Raw genomic sequence first — 13,740 nt, forward strand, 5'->3', positions numbered from 1 at the left:
TCTGTTCATCGTGTGTGGTCAAGTCCGTTCATTCAAAAGTTGAACGGACTGTCTGTCGGATTGTCTGACGAACTTAGTTGGGCAGACAATCCGCCCGTGTGTACGCGGCCTTACTCTCTAACCTCTCACTATATTTTATGGAATGATCTGCTCTGAATATTATCTCATTGCCCAATGAAACAATCACAAACAAAAGAGGTGATGTTTAACCTCCCTGGCGGTATGATTATTTCAGATTTTAGGTGCTGAAAGTGGTACCATTATTTTGTATGGAAATTTGGCGTTTTATATTGTAGGCCTATAATTCTTAGAAATAATTCACTTAAATCCATCCAAACAAGAGTCTAATAGACATCCTGGGTATGATAAAATTTGAAATATGAAATCATAAATTATAATATATATAAATAAATATATATAAAATAAATAACTATAAATAATTATAACAAATAATAATATAATAATAATAAAAATTATTCAATAATGCAATCAAATCAAAAACACTGAAATGTGCCGAGTTGCAGAATTGTCGCTGTCATTAATTTTAGTGTTTGATGATGAATTTCCCCACAAATCATTATCGCTCAATTCTGAGAGTGATTCTAATTTATTATCGCTGTTTTCTAACTGGTCTATAAGCACTTTTAATGTAAACGGACATTTTTTGGTTGCTATGGACAATCTCCAGTTTCCTGGCATAAAGAATAGTATATATAATATAAAACTGCATGCAGGACACTGGACAAACCACTAGGGACAAAGGGGATGTGTAATTATTTGATAGAGTACTGTAATCTGTAAGATTACAGTATACTGTATCTATACTGTGTTTTTTACTTTTTGAATTTGGCGCCGAACTCCGTCCCCATGTGTCACAACGCTCGCAGGGAACGGAGCTTGGTGATGTGACAGATCGAGCGGAGGACGGCTCGCAGGTCACAGTGCGGGGAGACATTGCTGGATCCAGGGGGACAAGGTAAGTAACCCCATCCATGGATCCAGCGATGCGGTCCCGAGTCTGGCTCGGGAATACCGCTTATGGTATTTAAATCTTACCCCGAGCCAGACTCGGGAATACCGCCAGGGTGGCTACGATGGTTTCGTGGACAGGATTAACTGCAAGAAAGAGCATGTGCTTACCTTATTTTCTGAATTAATAGGTTGAAGTGGTTGCAGGGGACGTTCTGTACTTCCAGGAAAAATGTATTCTGGAGGAGAACAATCTATTTGATCCAGCCCTTGTTCTGAGGATGAACGCTTTTTCTTTTTGACATTGTTCTCATGGGGGGAAAAATCTAGAAAGGAGCACAACTATCACCATCTATAGTCACATGGGCACCAACATTTTTCTTCTATAATGACCTGGTTGCATTAACATTTTATTTCTCATTGGTTTGAACAGCTATATACTGTAGGTGTTTATGACAACGATACATCCAAAACATTTGTATAAGGATACCTTCATTTTGAAGTACAGTAATCCTACAAATTATCATTTCAATTCATAAAAAAAAAAAAAAAAAAAAAAAGGAAAAAGATTCAAACAATATAAGTACTATGCCATTGTAGTAAAGCCCTTATGTAGACTGGAAATGTTTTTTTATACGGTCATCCTTGTTCATGTTTTACCTCCAATATCACCCTCAGAGATGTTGCTCAGGAAGGCCAATGAGCTACAATCTATTCCATTGTAGGCATCTGCGAGTTCCAAGCTTTTCAGTAAATCACGGAAATGGCGTATGTGAATTCGAGCTTCTCTGATGGTGTATGGTTCTATAGAAAACACAAGCCAGCCATTACTCTGGATATCTTGTTGGTTGATGTAGCATATCTTAATAAAGCACAGGTTCAGACACAAGTAAATACGTTTACGGGCCTACTATAAACCGATGGGCAGGGAGGTAATCTGCTGTATTGAGGCCCCCCATCATCTTCTTGTACTCTCACCCCTTCCCCCACAGTAAATAAGCAGAGGGTAATAATGGAAAATGACCACTCTATTAAGAAAGACAATAAGGGGAATTTACTAAGACAGGAGCAGCCAGAATCTGGAGCATTTGTGTATGACAACCAATTAGCTTCTATCTTGCATTTTCAAAGCTTAACTAAACAAGCTAAAGAGAGAAGTCAATTGGCTACTATAGACAGTCTTCTCCAGTCTTAGTAAATGTTGCTTATAACGTAACAATGTCATTAAACTGAAAAAGACTAAAACATTACCATAGTAAACAGCCAAAGTACTATGAAGCATGCTAAGATAACCTTGGTATGTTGTTACAAGAGTAAGCATGAATCGCCCCTCTCCCAGTTTTAATATTGGACAATACAGATTGTTCTTACCTTCCACCACTTTGAAAACAGAACCATCTTTCAGTCCTGCCACAGACTTTAGCTCTGAAAAGTTGTCCAAGACATTGCCTTCAAACTGCAGTGAAAAGCATGTCCTATGACAGGAATCTTCATGTTCCATTAACACCTGGATGATCTCCTGTACTAACTCTTTTGGAGACACCTGTGCAAGTAAAACAAAGGGAACATTACATTGAATACATTTTAATTCTCTGAATTGTTCTAAATCAAAATCAAAACTGTAATATACTGCAGGTTAGCACCTTGCGGATGTGGTGGCTGAATTAGTCTTCTTTATTTCATTTATTTTCATCTGGTAATCCTGCAAATATCACACTTCCAGCCCCTGGGTTGCTACTTTCACTCCTCTACTGAATCTTTGCAGGGAAGCCATGATTGCCATTTACGCTGGAATAAGACCACTTCTTTCTCTCTTAGGCCCAGCCATAGACAGTTTGAATCTCGGCTGGTTCAGCAGGAACCGGCTGAAATTTTAATCGTTAATGGGCAGGCAATCGATCAACTTGGGTATAGCCAGCCTGTCAAACTCTTATGCCGCGTACACACGATCGGACTTTCCGGCAGACTAGGTCTGACGGAATCAGTCCGTCGGACAATCCGATCGTGTGTGGGCTAATCCGATCATTTTTCACATTAAAAAAACAGATGGACCTAGAAATAGAACATGTTTCAAATCTGTACGACGGACTCAATTCCTATCGGGAAAACCGTTCGTCTGTATGCTGGTCCGACCAAATATGATGCAAGGGAAGCTATTGGCTACTGGCCATTGAACTCTCTTTTTTAGTCCCATCTTACATCCTCACGTTAAAAACAAATGGACTTTTGAATGGACTTAGTCCCTTCTTGTGTGGCTAAGTCCATTCGTTCGGAAAGTCCGTCGGAACTCCACCGAAAGTCTGTCGGGAAGACCATCAGACCTAGTCTACCGGAATGTCCGGTTGTGTGTACGCAGCATAACGATTATCACTAGTAGCTGGTTTAGTCGCTAGTAATAGTCACTGTCTTCTCTTGGCGGGACTCCCCCCACGGGGAGGAGACAATGGCCTGACAGGAGGGATTCCCACATTAGCACTGTTGATAGGGTAAGGGGATTAGTAGTTCATACTTTCAGGTCAGCTCACAGGAAATGACAACGGACATTGCATTTCTGGTAAGATCAACGGGTTATTATTTGGTGCTTGTTGAAAGTTTTCTTAACCTGTAGAATGGAAACTAATGCAGCCATCACATCTAAGGACTGGTAAGCTGCAATATTACATTTCTGTTCCTTTAAGGAGCTGGATAAGTACAAACGCACTGTCACTTCAAGGGATTATTGCAACCTAAGGATATCGATATGATTACAAGGGTCCTCATAATAAATATTTCCACAGCCCCCTTTACTTTTCTCATCTTTCTCTCACTTGTCATATTCTGTCCTCAACATTTTGTACTTTATTTAAAGAGATCTGTGACCAACGTAAAAACCTGTAGGTAAAAGCACTGAAATCCAGTATTTTAACTGCTTATTTGCAGCATTTTTCTTTCCAGAAAATATTTATTTACTTGCAATGTAACATTGAGCTAGCAAATTTGACTTCTACAAGATGAGTCAATTCTCTAGCAGAGCCCCCTTCCTCCTTCCATGTCATAACCCTCTGTCCTTTTGGGTCTAATTACTGTCTGTGCTGGCCAAGCTCCTTAAAGAGGAAATAAACCCAGATGTGTTCTACTTTCTCTTTAGCTCCCTGTATAGCCTGCAAGTTAAAAGCATAATGGGCAATGTGCAACGCATACTAGCCCATTAAGTGACACTTACCTGCAAAAGAATCCAGCGATGTCCCCTGTGTAGGCAGCGCCCCTCTTCCTTTTGGGCCGTGGACTCAGTCTCTGATTCGCCGGAGCGGCGTGACCTCACTCCTGCTCATGCGCACAGTAACGGCACACACTAGGGGAAGAAACGGCACAGAGTTTTGTTTCTTCCCCGTGCATGAGCCATTCACTTTATCAGTGGACTACAAGTCAATTATCTCCTAAACAGCGCACGTTTAGGAGATATTTCCACTACCTATAGGTAAGCCTTATTCTAGGCTTACCTATAGGTAGAAGTCCCAAAAAAGTGTTTATAACCACTTTAACCCCAGCCCTTCCAGATATTCTATTAGCAGATGGAGGAAGAGTGAAGGGGAATATTACAGAGTATCACTTGACTGACAGCTTTCAGCCTGCTTGGGCTGCTGTCATCACATACAAGATGACAGCACCTAGCTGCAGTTTCGGGACTACTGGATGGCTACACATGGAATGGCTACACATGGAATTCCCGATGACACATGGAAGCTTTTACAGGAACATTAACATACATACAACAAGTTAAATGCACATATAATCTTATGAGAAGATTGTTATTGAAGTGAATAGCTTAGCAACAAGGTCTCTGTAACAGCCTCACTGCCTAGCTCTACACATTAGGTTAAATTAGTCATAATTAGAAGAGGTCATCTTGTGACCCCGGCTCCATTACTAGTGTAAATAGTGAGCATCCTGTAATAGTGGGCCCATGTCTCAAAGGTATAGCTACTGACATACACAATATGACAAAAAGTTTGTAGACACTCATGGATCACACCAATACAGCTTGTTGGACATCTCATTCCAAAACCATGGGCATTATTATCGAGTTTCTCCCTTCCCATATGTGGCTATAGCAGATTTCACTGATGCGGCAAGGCTTTCCACTTGCTGTCACTGTTCCAATCCATCCCGATGGTCTTCAGCAGGGTTGAGGTCAGGGCTTTGCAAAGGACATTCAAGTTCCTTCACAACAAACTCCTCAAATCATGGCTGTATGAATCTAGCTTTGAAAAGAGGGGCACAGTCATGCTGGAACAGAAAAGGGCCTTCCTCAAACTGTTAACACAAAACTTGAACTGCACAAATGGTCTAGATCAGTGGTCATCAACCCTGTCCTCAGGGCCCACTAACAGGCCAGGATTTATGTATTACCTTGAGGAGATGCAGACTAGAATACTGCAATCACTGAGCAGCAAATGATATCACCTGTGATGTATTTCATTTATCTTGCAAACCTGGCCTGTTAGTGGGCCCTGAGGACAGGGTTGATGACCACTGGTCTAGAATGTCTTTGTACTGTATGCGCCAACATTAACAGTAGCTTTTACTGGAAACGCTAGTACTAAAAATTTGGAGGGGATTCCATATACTTTTGGTCACATGGCATATACAGCCTGTTGTGTGTGGCCCTATGACACACAAAACTCAGGAACACTACCTCACAACTAAGGAACGCTGCCATACAGATTCACATGACATCTCGAAATCATACATCAAAAATTGACTTGGGTAGTGAGTTCTGAAACCCAGCATGGTCATCAATACAAATCACCCGCACTGTAAGACTATAATTTCTGACTCCCATAACTCAACCACCACTACTATTTTAAATCTTCACTGCTACAAATTACATAAATGAAGGCACTCAACTCTGGCTTCTCACCTGTATTTCTACATCATCTCCTCCTGGCAGTTGAATGGTCACATTAAATACATTCAGCGAGCTTTCTTCTCTGCTTACCCCGACTGGGTTTTCATCTTTCCTTTCTATAATGGAAAGGTTGAAAAAATAAAATAAAAAATTACAATGTAAATCAACTAATTATTTTAACATAATCGGTCTGAAGAATGCTGAAATAAAAGAGTTAAAGTTATTATATTTATATAAATAACTTCTTTTAGCTCACCTTTAACCCCATTAAAAACTATATTATATTAATATATATATATATATATATATATATATATAAAGAAGTGCAGTGGGGGAGCATGTTCAATGGAGGCAGTAGTGCTACAGCTGCAATCTTGTTGGCCCACATGATAAGGGAGCAAGAAGCAATGATGGGATCAAACCTGGTATTTTTTTTTAATGCAAAGGACATGCACAATTCTAAGCTTGTCATAAAAGGTACACTACCTTTTTTCCAAGATAAAATTGAAAACTTAGTAAAAATTTGATTTACCGTATTGACACTTTAACAACATTCCAAAGTTATGCCAACACATGAAATATGGAGCATACATAATGGGATGACACATACAACTACACAACTACACAGATCTCAGAGAGACTTTATAATGGACATTTATCTATCCACAACTACATCTTATAACTTCCTTATGTCAGATGCGGACAATATAAGAGAATAGGTCTGTATCTAATGTATATGAGTAACTGTGGGCCATCAGAATCCACAGAGGTGTATTGAAACAAATGTGCTTTTATGAATGCCAGACTGATGACTGGCTAGGTAGAAAGTGTACTCCAGAATGACATATGGCGCTGGGAACCTTTAGACTTGTAGTGATATGAAGGAAAACTTCAAAGAGGCTCAATAGTTTTGGCGAGGTGGCTCCCACACAGAGAGGCTTCCCTCAACGGGCACCCAACAGAAGCTCAAATCATAGAGCTACAGAAAGAAGCGCCTGACCAAAATCAGATAAAAGAGTCAAAGATCATTTTAATTGTTGATCAACAAAAGTCATATAAAAACAGCCAACAGGTTTCGGGGCAATGCCACTCTCCCTTTATCAGGGCTCAACACAAAATAAAACATGGAGAGACATAGAGAAAACTAACTTCACAGATCCATATTATAATCAGTATTGAATTATCCTCCTAGGGGAACAACTCAACAGCAGATGCTGAGCAGCAATGGAGGGTAGGCACACTTGTATTCTTGTGGGAGTAGCTTGTTCAGGTGATGAACTTCTAAAGTTATAAGTTATTGCAAAGTTTAGCACGTAAAAACATTGTCCTGGAAACAACAGATGAGAACAAAGGAAGAAACACTGGACAGCTGCACTCCAGAGAAGATATATTTTCTTGTGCCTTTTATTGCAAATTTGGGATCACATAACACAACCCACAGCAGAGTGATATGGAAAAAACTGACGCGTTTCACACTATTAGTGCTTACTCATAGCACAGCTGAAATTGGATAAATCACATAGCTGACAAATTCAGAACTAGCAGTGAGTAGTCTTCAGAAATATTTGTTAAAGTGTATCTACTAACTGACTATGCCTCTGCTGGAGAAAACTCGCTTTCTTTACTGGAACGCCGGGACACTGAAACTGAGGGGAAATCCACAATTTTGAGTTGTCGTCAGAACAGGGATAGAAGGGAAATCTTTCAATGGAGATGCTTAATTTGGGGACAACTGTCAAAAGCCTGGTACACACCACTAGTTTTTTTTTTCCGTTCAACCCACTAGTTTGAACAAAAAACTGACTGCTCTGGTCGGAGCCACTGTACTAACGATCCAACATTTGTGCAGCGAGCTCCCCTACGTTTTCTTTTGTGTTCTGACAGGGGGATGACCCCCGCTAGAGACACTCAGATCAGCGCTCTCAGGCATTAGGTGATCGGGAGCCAGTCGGCTGCTGGTTTTCCAGAATGCTCATCTGACAGAAGCTGACCACATAGTCAGCTCCTTTCGGACCAGCTGCCATACACACAGGCCGAATGCCGGACAGTTTTTATTGAACTGGCTGACGTCGCCCAACATTCGGCCTGTGTGTACTAGGCTTTAGGCTGGGTACACACGTGCTGAAAATAGTTGGTTTGGCAGGAACCAACTGACTTTCGGGCCACGTGTATAGCTGTTTGTTCTACAGAAGCCAATTTTAGGCCCGGCTTCTGTCGAACAGGCATGCTGGCAAACCAGCATCCGATTAGCGCTGGCAGCCAATGGAAGTGAGCACTGATCAGTATGTTCTAGTGGGGGTGGGTATTCCCCCTGTCAGAACATAATAACACAGTGGGGGAGATTGCCACACTAACATCTCTTTGTTAGTATAGCGATCTTTCAATTATTTTTGTGTGTACTCTGCATAAGAAAGAATTTCCCTCACTTGAACAGATATCCTCTAACCCCCTGTTGTGTCTACAGGACACAATATTCACTTTTTCTATTTAGCGCTCCAAAAACTTTCATTACAATAAACCGATCCATAAAGGCAGCATATAAACATAGAATAAAGTATATATGCCATAAGACCCCTTTCACACCAGAGCATTTTGCAGGCGCTATAGCGTTAGAAATAGCGCCTGCAAAACGCCCTAAAGAAGCTGCACCATTATGTGTAGTGTGAAAGCCCCGAGGGCTTTCACACTACAGCGGTGCGCTGGCAGGACGTCAGAATAAAGTCCTGCCAGCAGCTTCTTTGGATCGGTGAAGGAGCGGTGTGTTTACCGCTCCTCCACCGCTGCTCCCCATTGAAATCAATGGGGCAGCACTGTAATACCGCTGGCAAAACGCCGCTATTGCGGTGTATTGCCGGCGGTTTTAACCCTTTCGCGGCCGCTAGCGGGGGGTAAAAGCGCCCCGCTAGCGGCCGAAATGCGCCGCAAATCCGGCGGTAAAACGCCGCTAAAAATATCCTATCGGCTATCGCTATCGGCGGTGTGAAAGGGGTCTTAGTGTAGAGGGGGCTGCCATTGCAGATTTCTTGCTGAAATGCTAGTTGCCCCTTTGTGTCTGACTTCAATACTTATAAGTCACAGACCAGGAACACGCAAGCTGTAAATACCATGTCAGAGGAGCATCAGAACTTTTTATCTCTACAACTGTTCTGGGTCAGAGATTCAAAAAGTGTCAAAGCCAAAGTAATATGATAGACTAGTCTGAAAAAGCACGGTCAGCAATGGTAGCCTTCATAACATTCCCGATGACAGGTGTACCTTAGAATTAGCCCCTGTGAAATTCCAACTTGGCAGTGACCGACATCTTAATAGAACAATGCTGAGAAAGTCCTTCATTCATTTGATGCCCCTCCAGGGGAATATTTTATGTATACAGTCACACCTTAGCTTTCATGGAGACCCTCAGGTCAAGTATTTTGCAGATACAAAGCATGTTCAAATCTATTTTGATGCTATAAAGCCTTTCCCAAAGTAATGTACAGTCCTGAAAAAGTAAGTACAACCCATGTAAATTGTTGATGTTTTCCACATTTTTAAATTGGCAAACACTAAATCCTCATTCAGACAGTGTCTACAGATAAATGTGGTATATTTGAATACAAAATTAGTTTTTTTATTAATTTATTTAACAGAAAGCTTTAGAAGCTGGTATTGATCCTCTTTAGCGGAAACTACTTCTTGTAGGCATTTTGCATAATTGTCCACCAATCTCTGACATTGACTTGGTGAAAAATTTGACCTAAAGTTTGCAAAATTTCTTCCGTTGAAAGAGGTCCATGGGTATCCGAACTTGAACTACCTGTTTCATATCCCCAACATTCCAGTAGGATTCAAATTGGAGCTTTATCTAGTCCAGTTCATAACTCTATATATCTATAGTTCTTCTTTTAAGTCGTTCCTTGGTTGATTTTCTAGTGTACGTTGAACATTATCGTCCTGAAAGATTTATTCATGGTTGAACTTTTCAACAGATTGTGGGGGTTATTTACTAGGGCTGGTCATACATTATACAATTTTCCTTTAGGTTTACCAAAACCATATAATATGAGATCAAACCTAAACACTTTATACTTTTATGCAATCAGGCAGGCCTTTGTATTATATAGTTGTACTATATAGTTGAAGGTAAATCTAATGGAAATTAAACAAGAAAATGGTATAATATATGGCCAGGTTAACTACTTAAGGACCACCTGCTGTACATATACGTCGGTACTTTGAAGAGGGATATCTCGGTAATTGCAGCAGCTGCTGCCACAACCGAGATATACCTCTTTACAGGAGGTGGTCCTGTTTGCGATAATGGTGGTCTCCGCAGCGGGTTCACCGCGAGATCACCGTTATCGGTAACAGCGGAGGCGATCAGGTCCTGTCTGTGCCTGGGTATAGAGACGAGTGAGGCTAAGATAGCCCCCCACTTGTCTCTATACATAAGTGGGCGGAAGCGACATCAAAATGTCCCTTCTTCCCATAGCTCTTAAAGGAACATTTTTTCAATGTAATTTTTTCAAATTACATTTTTATTTTATTTTTTTTGTATTTAAGTCCAAACATGAGATCTGATCATGCTTTTTTCTATTACAAGGGATGTTTAAATTCCTTGTAATAGGAATAAAAGATTTTTTTTAAACAGTGTAAAAATAAATAAAAATCAAGTAAAATAAAACACCTTGTCCCAACAAGCTCATACGCAGAAGCGAACGCATAAGTGAGTAGTGCCCACATATGAAAACGGTAGTCAAACCACACATGAAGTATCGCCACGATCGGTAGAGCGAGAACAATAATTCTAGCCACAGACCTCATCAATCAATTTACTCAGCATGTAGTGTGTATCAGACTTTAGCGATGTTCTCCTACTGGGAACCACACTGCATTATGCAGTTTCCCTGCATTTTGGAAAAGCTGCAGGGACCTTGTTGCTGCGTTTTCAGGAGATCCAGCAGCCTATTCAAATGAATGGGCTGCTGTTGTTGAGCAAACGCAGATACTGGAAACTGTATAGATGTGAACCGGGGTTGAATGAAGATCTAACATCTGCCTGTTCAAATTATGTGAAAAAAATGGGGGTATGAGACAATGACCAAAAACATACCGCCAAGGCAACAAAGCAGTTGCTCAAGAAGAGGCACATTAAGGTCATGGAGTGCCCTAGTCAGTCTCCAGACCTTAATCCTATAGAAAATGTATGGAGGGAGCTGAAATTTTAAGTTGCCAAGCGACAGCCAAGAAACCTTAAGGATTTAGAGAAGATCTGTAAAGAGTGGACCAAAATCCCTCCTGAGATGTGTGCAAACCTGGTCACCAACTAACAAGAAACGTCTTACCTCTGTGCTTGGCAACAAGGTTTTCGCTACCAAGTACTAAGTCAAGTTTCGCTTGTAATCTATTTTCTCACAGTACCAGACACCTGGTCTGCTTCAGTTGTTCAGGAACTACAATTCCCATCATGCCTAGTCATGTCTGTGAATGTCGGAGTTTTACAATGCCCCATAGGTTGTGTAGTTCCGCAACAGTTGGAGGGCCATAGATTGGAGATCCCTGGTCTAGGGGGTAGAGGAACAGCAGGATTACTAAAGCAGGCCATAGATTATGTGATTTTCTTTCCTGCAACAAGGAACCCCTACTGACCTATGCTTTAGAAAGGATAACCTAGATATAATGAACATTTATTTATCCATTGCAGTGCAAGGGATGAGGTTGGGGGAAGGGTTGTCTCAAAATGATATTATATAAAAAAATATATATAATATATATATATATATATATACAGTGGTGTGAAAAAGTGTTTGCCCCCTTCCTCATTTCCTGTTCCTTTGCATGTTTGTCACACTTAAGTGTTTCGGAACATCAAACCAATTTAAACAATAGTCAAGGACAACACAAGTAAACACAAAATGCAATTTGTAAATGAAGGTGTTTATTATTAAAGGTGAAAAAAAATCCAAACCATCATGGCCCTGTGTGAAAAAGTGATTGCCCCCCTTGTTAAAACATACTATAACTGTGGTTGTCCACACCTGAGTTCAATTTCTCTAGCCACACCCAGGCCTGATTATTGCCACACCTGTTCACAATCAAGGCATCACTTAAATAGGAGCTGCTTGACACAGTAAGGTCCACCAGAAGATCCTTAAAAGCTACACATCATGCCGAGACCCAAAGAAATTCAGGAACAATTGAGAAAGAAAGTAATTGAGATCTATCAGTCTGGAAAGGGTTATAAAGCCATTTCCAAAGCTTTGGGAATCCAGCGAACCACAGTGAGAGCCATTATCCACAAATGGCGAAGACATGGAACAGTGGTGAACCTTCCCAGGAGTGGCCGGCCGCCCAAAATTATCCCAAGAGTGCAGCGACGACTCATCCAAGAGGTCACAAAAGACCCCACAACAACGTCCAAGGAACTGCAGGCCTCACTTGCCTCAGTTAAAGCGGAGGTCCACCCTAAAATGGACCTCCGCTCATCGGAATCCCCCCCCCCCTCCGGCGCCACAATCGGCACCTTTCAGGGGGGAGGGGGGTGCAGTTACCTGGATAATCCAGGTAACTGCACCCACTTCCGGGCTAGCTCTCTGCGTAACGGGGCGTACGTTACGCCCCCGTTCCGCAAGCGCCCGCCCCCTTCAGCAAGTGCCCCGCTGCCTGCTGGGAAACACACAGCTCCCAGAGGCAGCGGGGACCGTCAGTATTGCGCCGCACGGCTCGCGCATGCGCAGTAGGGAACCGGGAAATGAAGCCGAAAGGCTCCATTTCCTGATTCCCATACCCAAGATGGCGGCGGGACCCGGCAGCCGAGCGAGCGATCGGCTTCGGGTGCCGACATCGCGGGCGCGCTGGACAGGTAAGTGTCACTATTTAAAAGTCAGCAGCTGCAGTATTTGTAGCTGCTGGCTTTTTAAAAAAAAAAAAAAAACGCGGAGTCCCGGTGGACTCCCGCTTTAAGGTCAGCGTTCATGCCTCCACCATCAGGAAAAGACTGGGCAAAAATGGCCTGCATGGCAGAGTTCCAAGGAGAAAACCACTGCTGAGCAAAAAGAACATCAAAGCTCGTCTCAATTTCTCCACAACACATCTTGATGATCCCCAAGACTTTTGGGACAACATTCTGTGGACCGATGAGACAAAAGTGGAACTCTTTGGAAGGTGTGTGTCCAAGTATATCTGGCGTAGAAGGAACACTGCATTTCAGAAAAAGAACATTATACCAACAGTAAAATATGGTGGTGGTAGTGTGATGGTCTGGGGCTGTTTTGCTGCTTCAGGACCTGGAAGACTTGCCGTGATAAAAGGAACTATGAATTCTGCTGTCTACCAAGAGATCCTGAAGGAGAATGTCCGACCATCTGTTCGTGTACTCAAGCTGAAACGAACTTGGGTTCTGCAGCAGGACAATGATCCTAAACACACCAGCAAGTCCACCACCGAATGGCTGAAGAAAAACAAAATGAAGACTTTGGAGTGGCCTAGCCAAAGTCCTGACCTGAATCCTATTGAGATGTTGTGGTATGACCTTAAAAAGGCCGTTCATGCTCGAAAACCCTCTAATGTAACTGAATTAGGACAATTCTGCAAAGATGAGTGGGCCAAAATTCCTCCAGGACGCTGTAAAAGCCTCATTGCACGTTATCGCAAACGCTTGGTTGCAGTTGTTGCTGCTAAGGGTGGCCCAACCAGTTATTAGGTTTAGGGGGCAATCACTTTTTCACACAGGGCCATGATGGTTTGGATTTTTTTTCACCTTTAATAATAAACACCTTCATTTACAAATTGCATTTTGTGTTTACTTGTGTTGTCCTTGACTATTGTTTAAATTGGTTTGATGTTCCGAAACACTTAAGTGTGACAAACATGCAAAGGAACAGGAAATGAGGAAGGGGGCAAAC

At 41.9% G+C, this 13,740-nt stretch overlaps 1 protein-coding gene across 1 annotated transcript in view; it reads right to left on the bottom strand.

Moving 5' to 3' along the window:
* LOC143940217 (clustered mitochondria protein homolog) overlaps positions 1 to 13,740 on the bottom strand; it is a 106,052-nt gene that overhangs the window by 79,471 nt on the left and 12,841 nt on the right. The window contains exons 2-5 of the mRNA XM_077461377.1: positions 5,870 to 5,973; positions 2,341 to 2,512; positions 1,630 to 1,773; positions 1,141 to 1,295 (exon numbers count right to left, since the gene is read on the bottom strand). Of these exons, the coding sequence (XP_077317503.1) occupies positions 1,141 to 1,295; positions 1,630 to 1,773; positions 2,341 to 2,512; positions 5,870 to 5,973 (575 nt within the window). The remainder of the gene's footprint in view (positions 1 to 1,140; positions 1,296 to 1,629; positions 1,774 to 2,340; positions 2,513 to 5,869; positions 5,974 to 13,740) is intronic.

The sequence above is a fragment of the Lithobates pipiens genome, unplaced genomic scaffold, assembly GCF_037356315.1.
Source record: "Lithobates pipiens isolate NorthernLeopardFrog02 unplaced genomic scaffold, aLitPip1_a1.2 Scaffold_3, whole genome shotgun sequence".
NCBI classification, from domain to species: domain Eukaryota; kingdom Metazoa; phylum Chordata; class Amphibia; order Anura; family Ranidae; genus Lithobates; species Lithobates pipiens.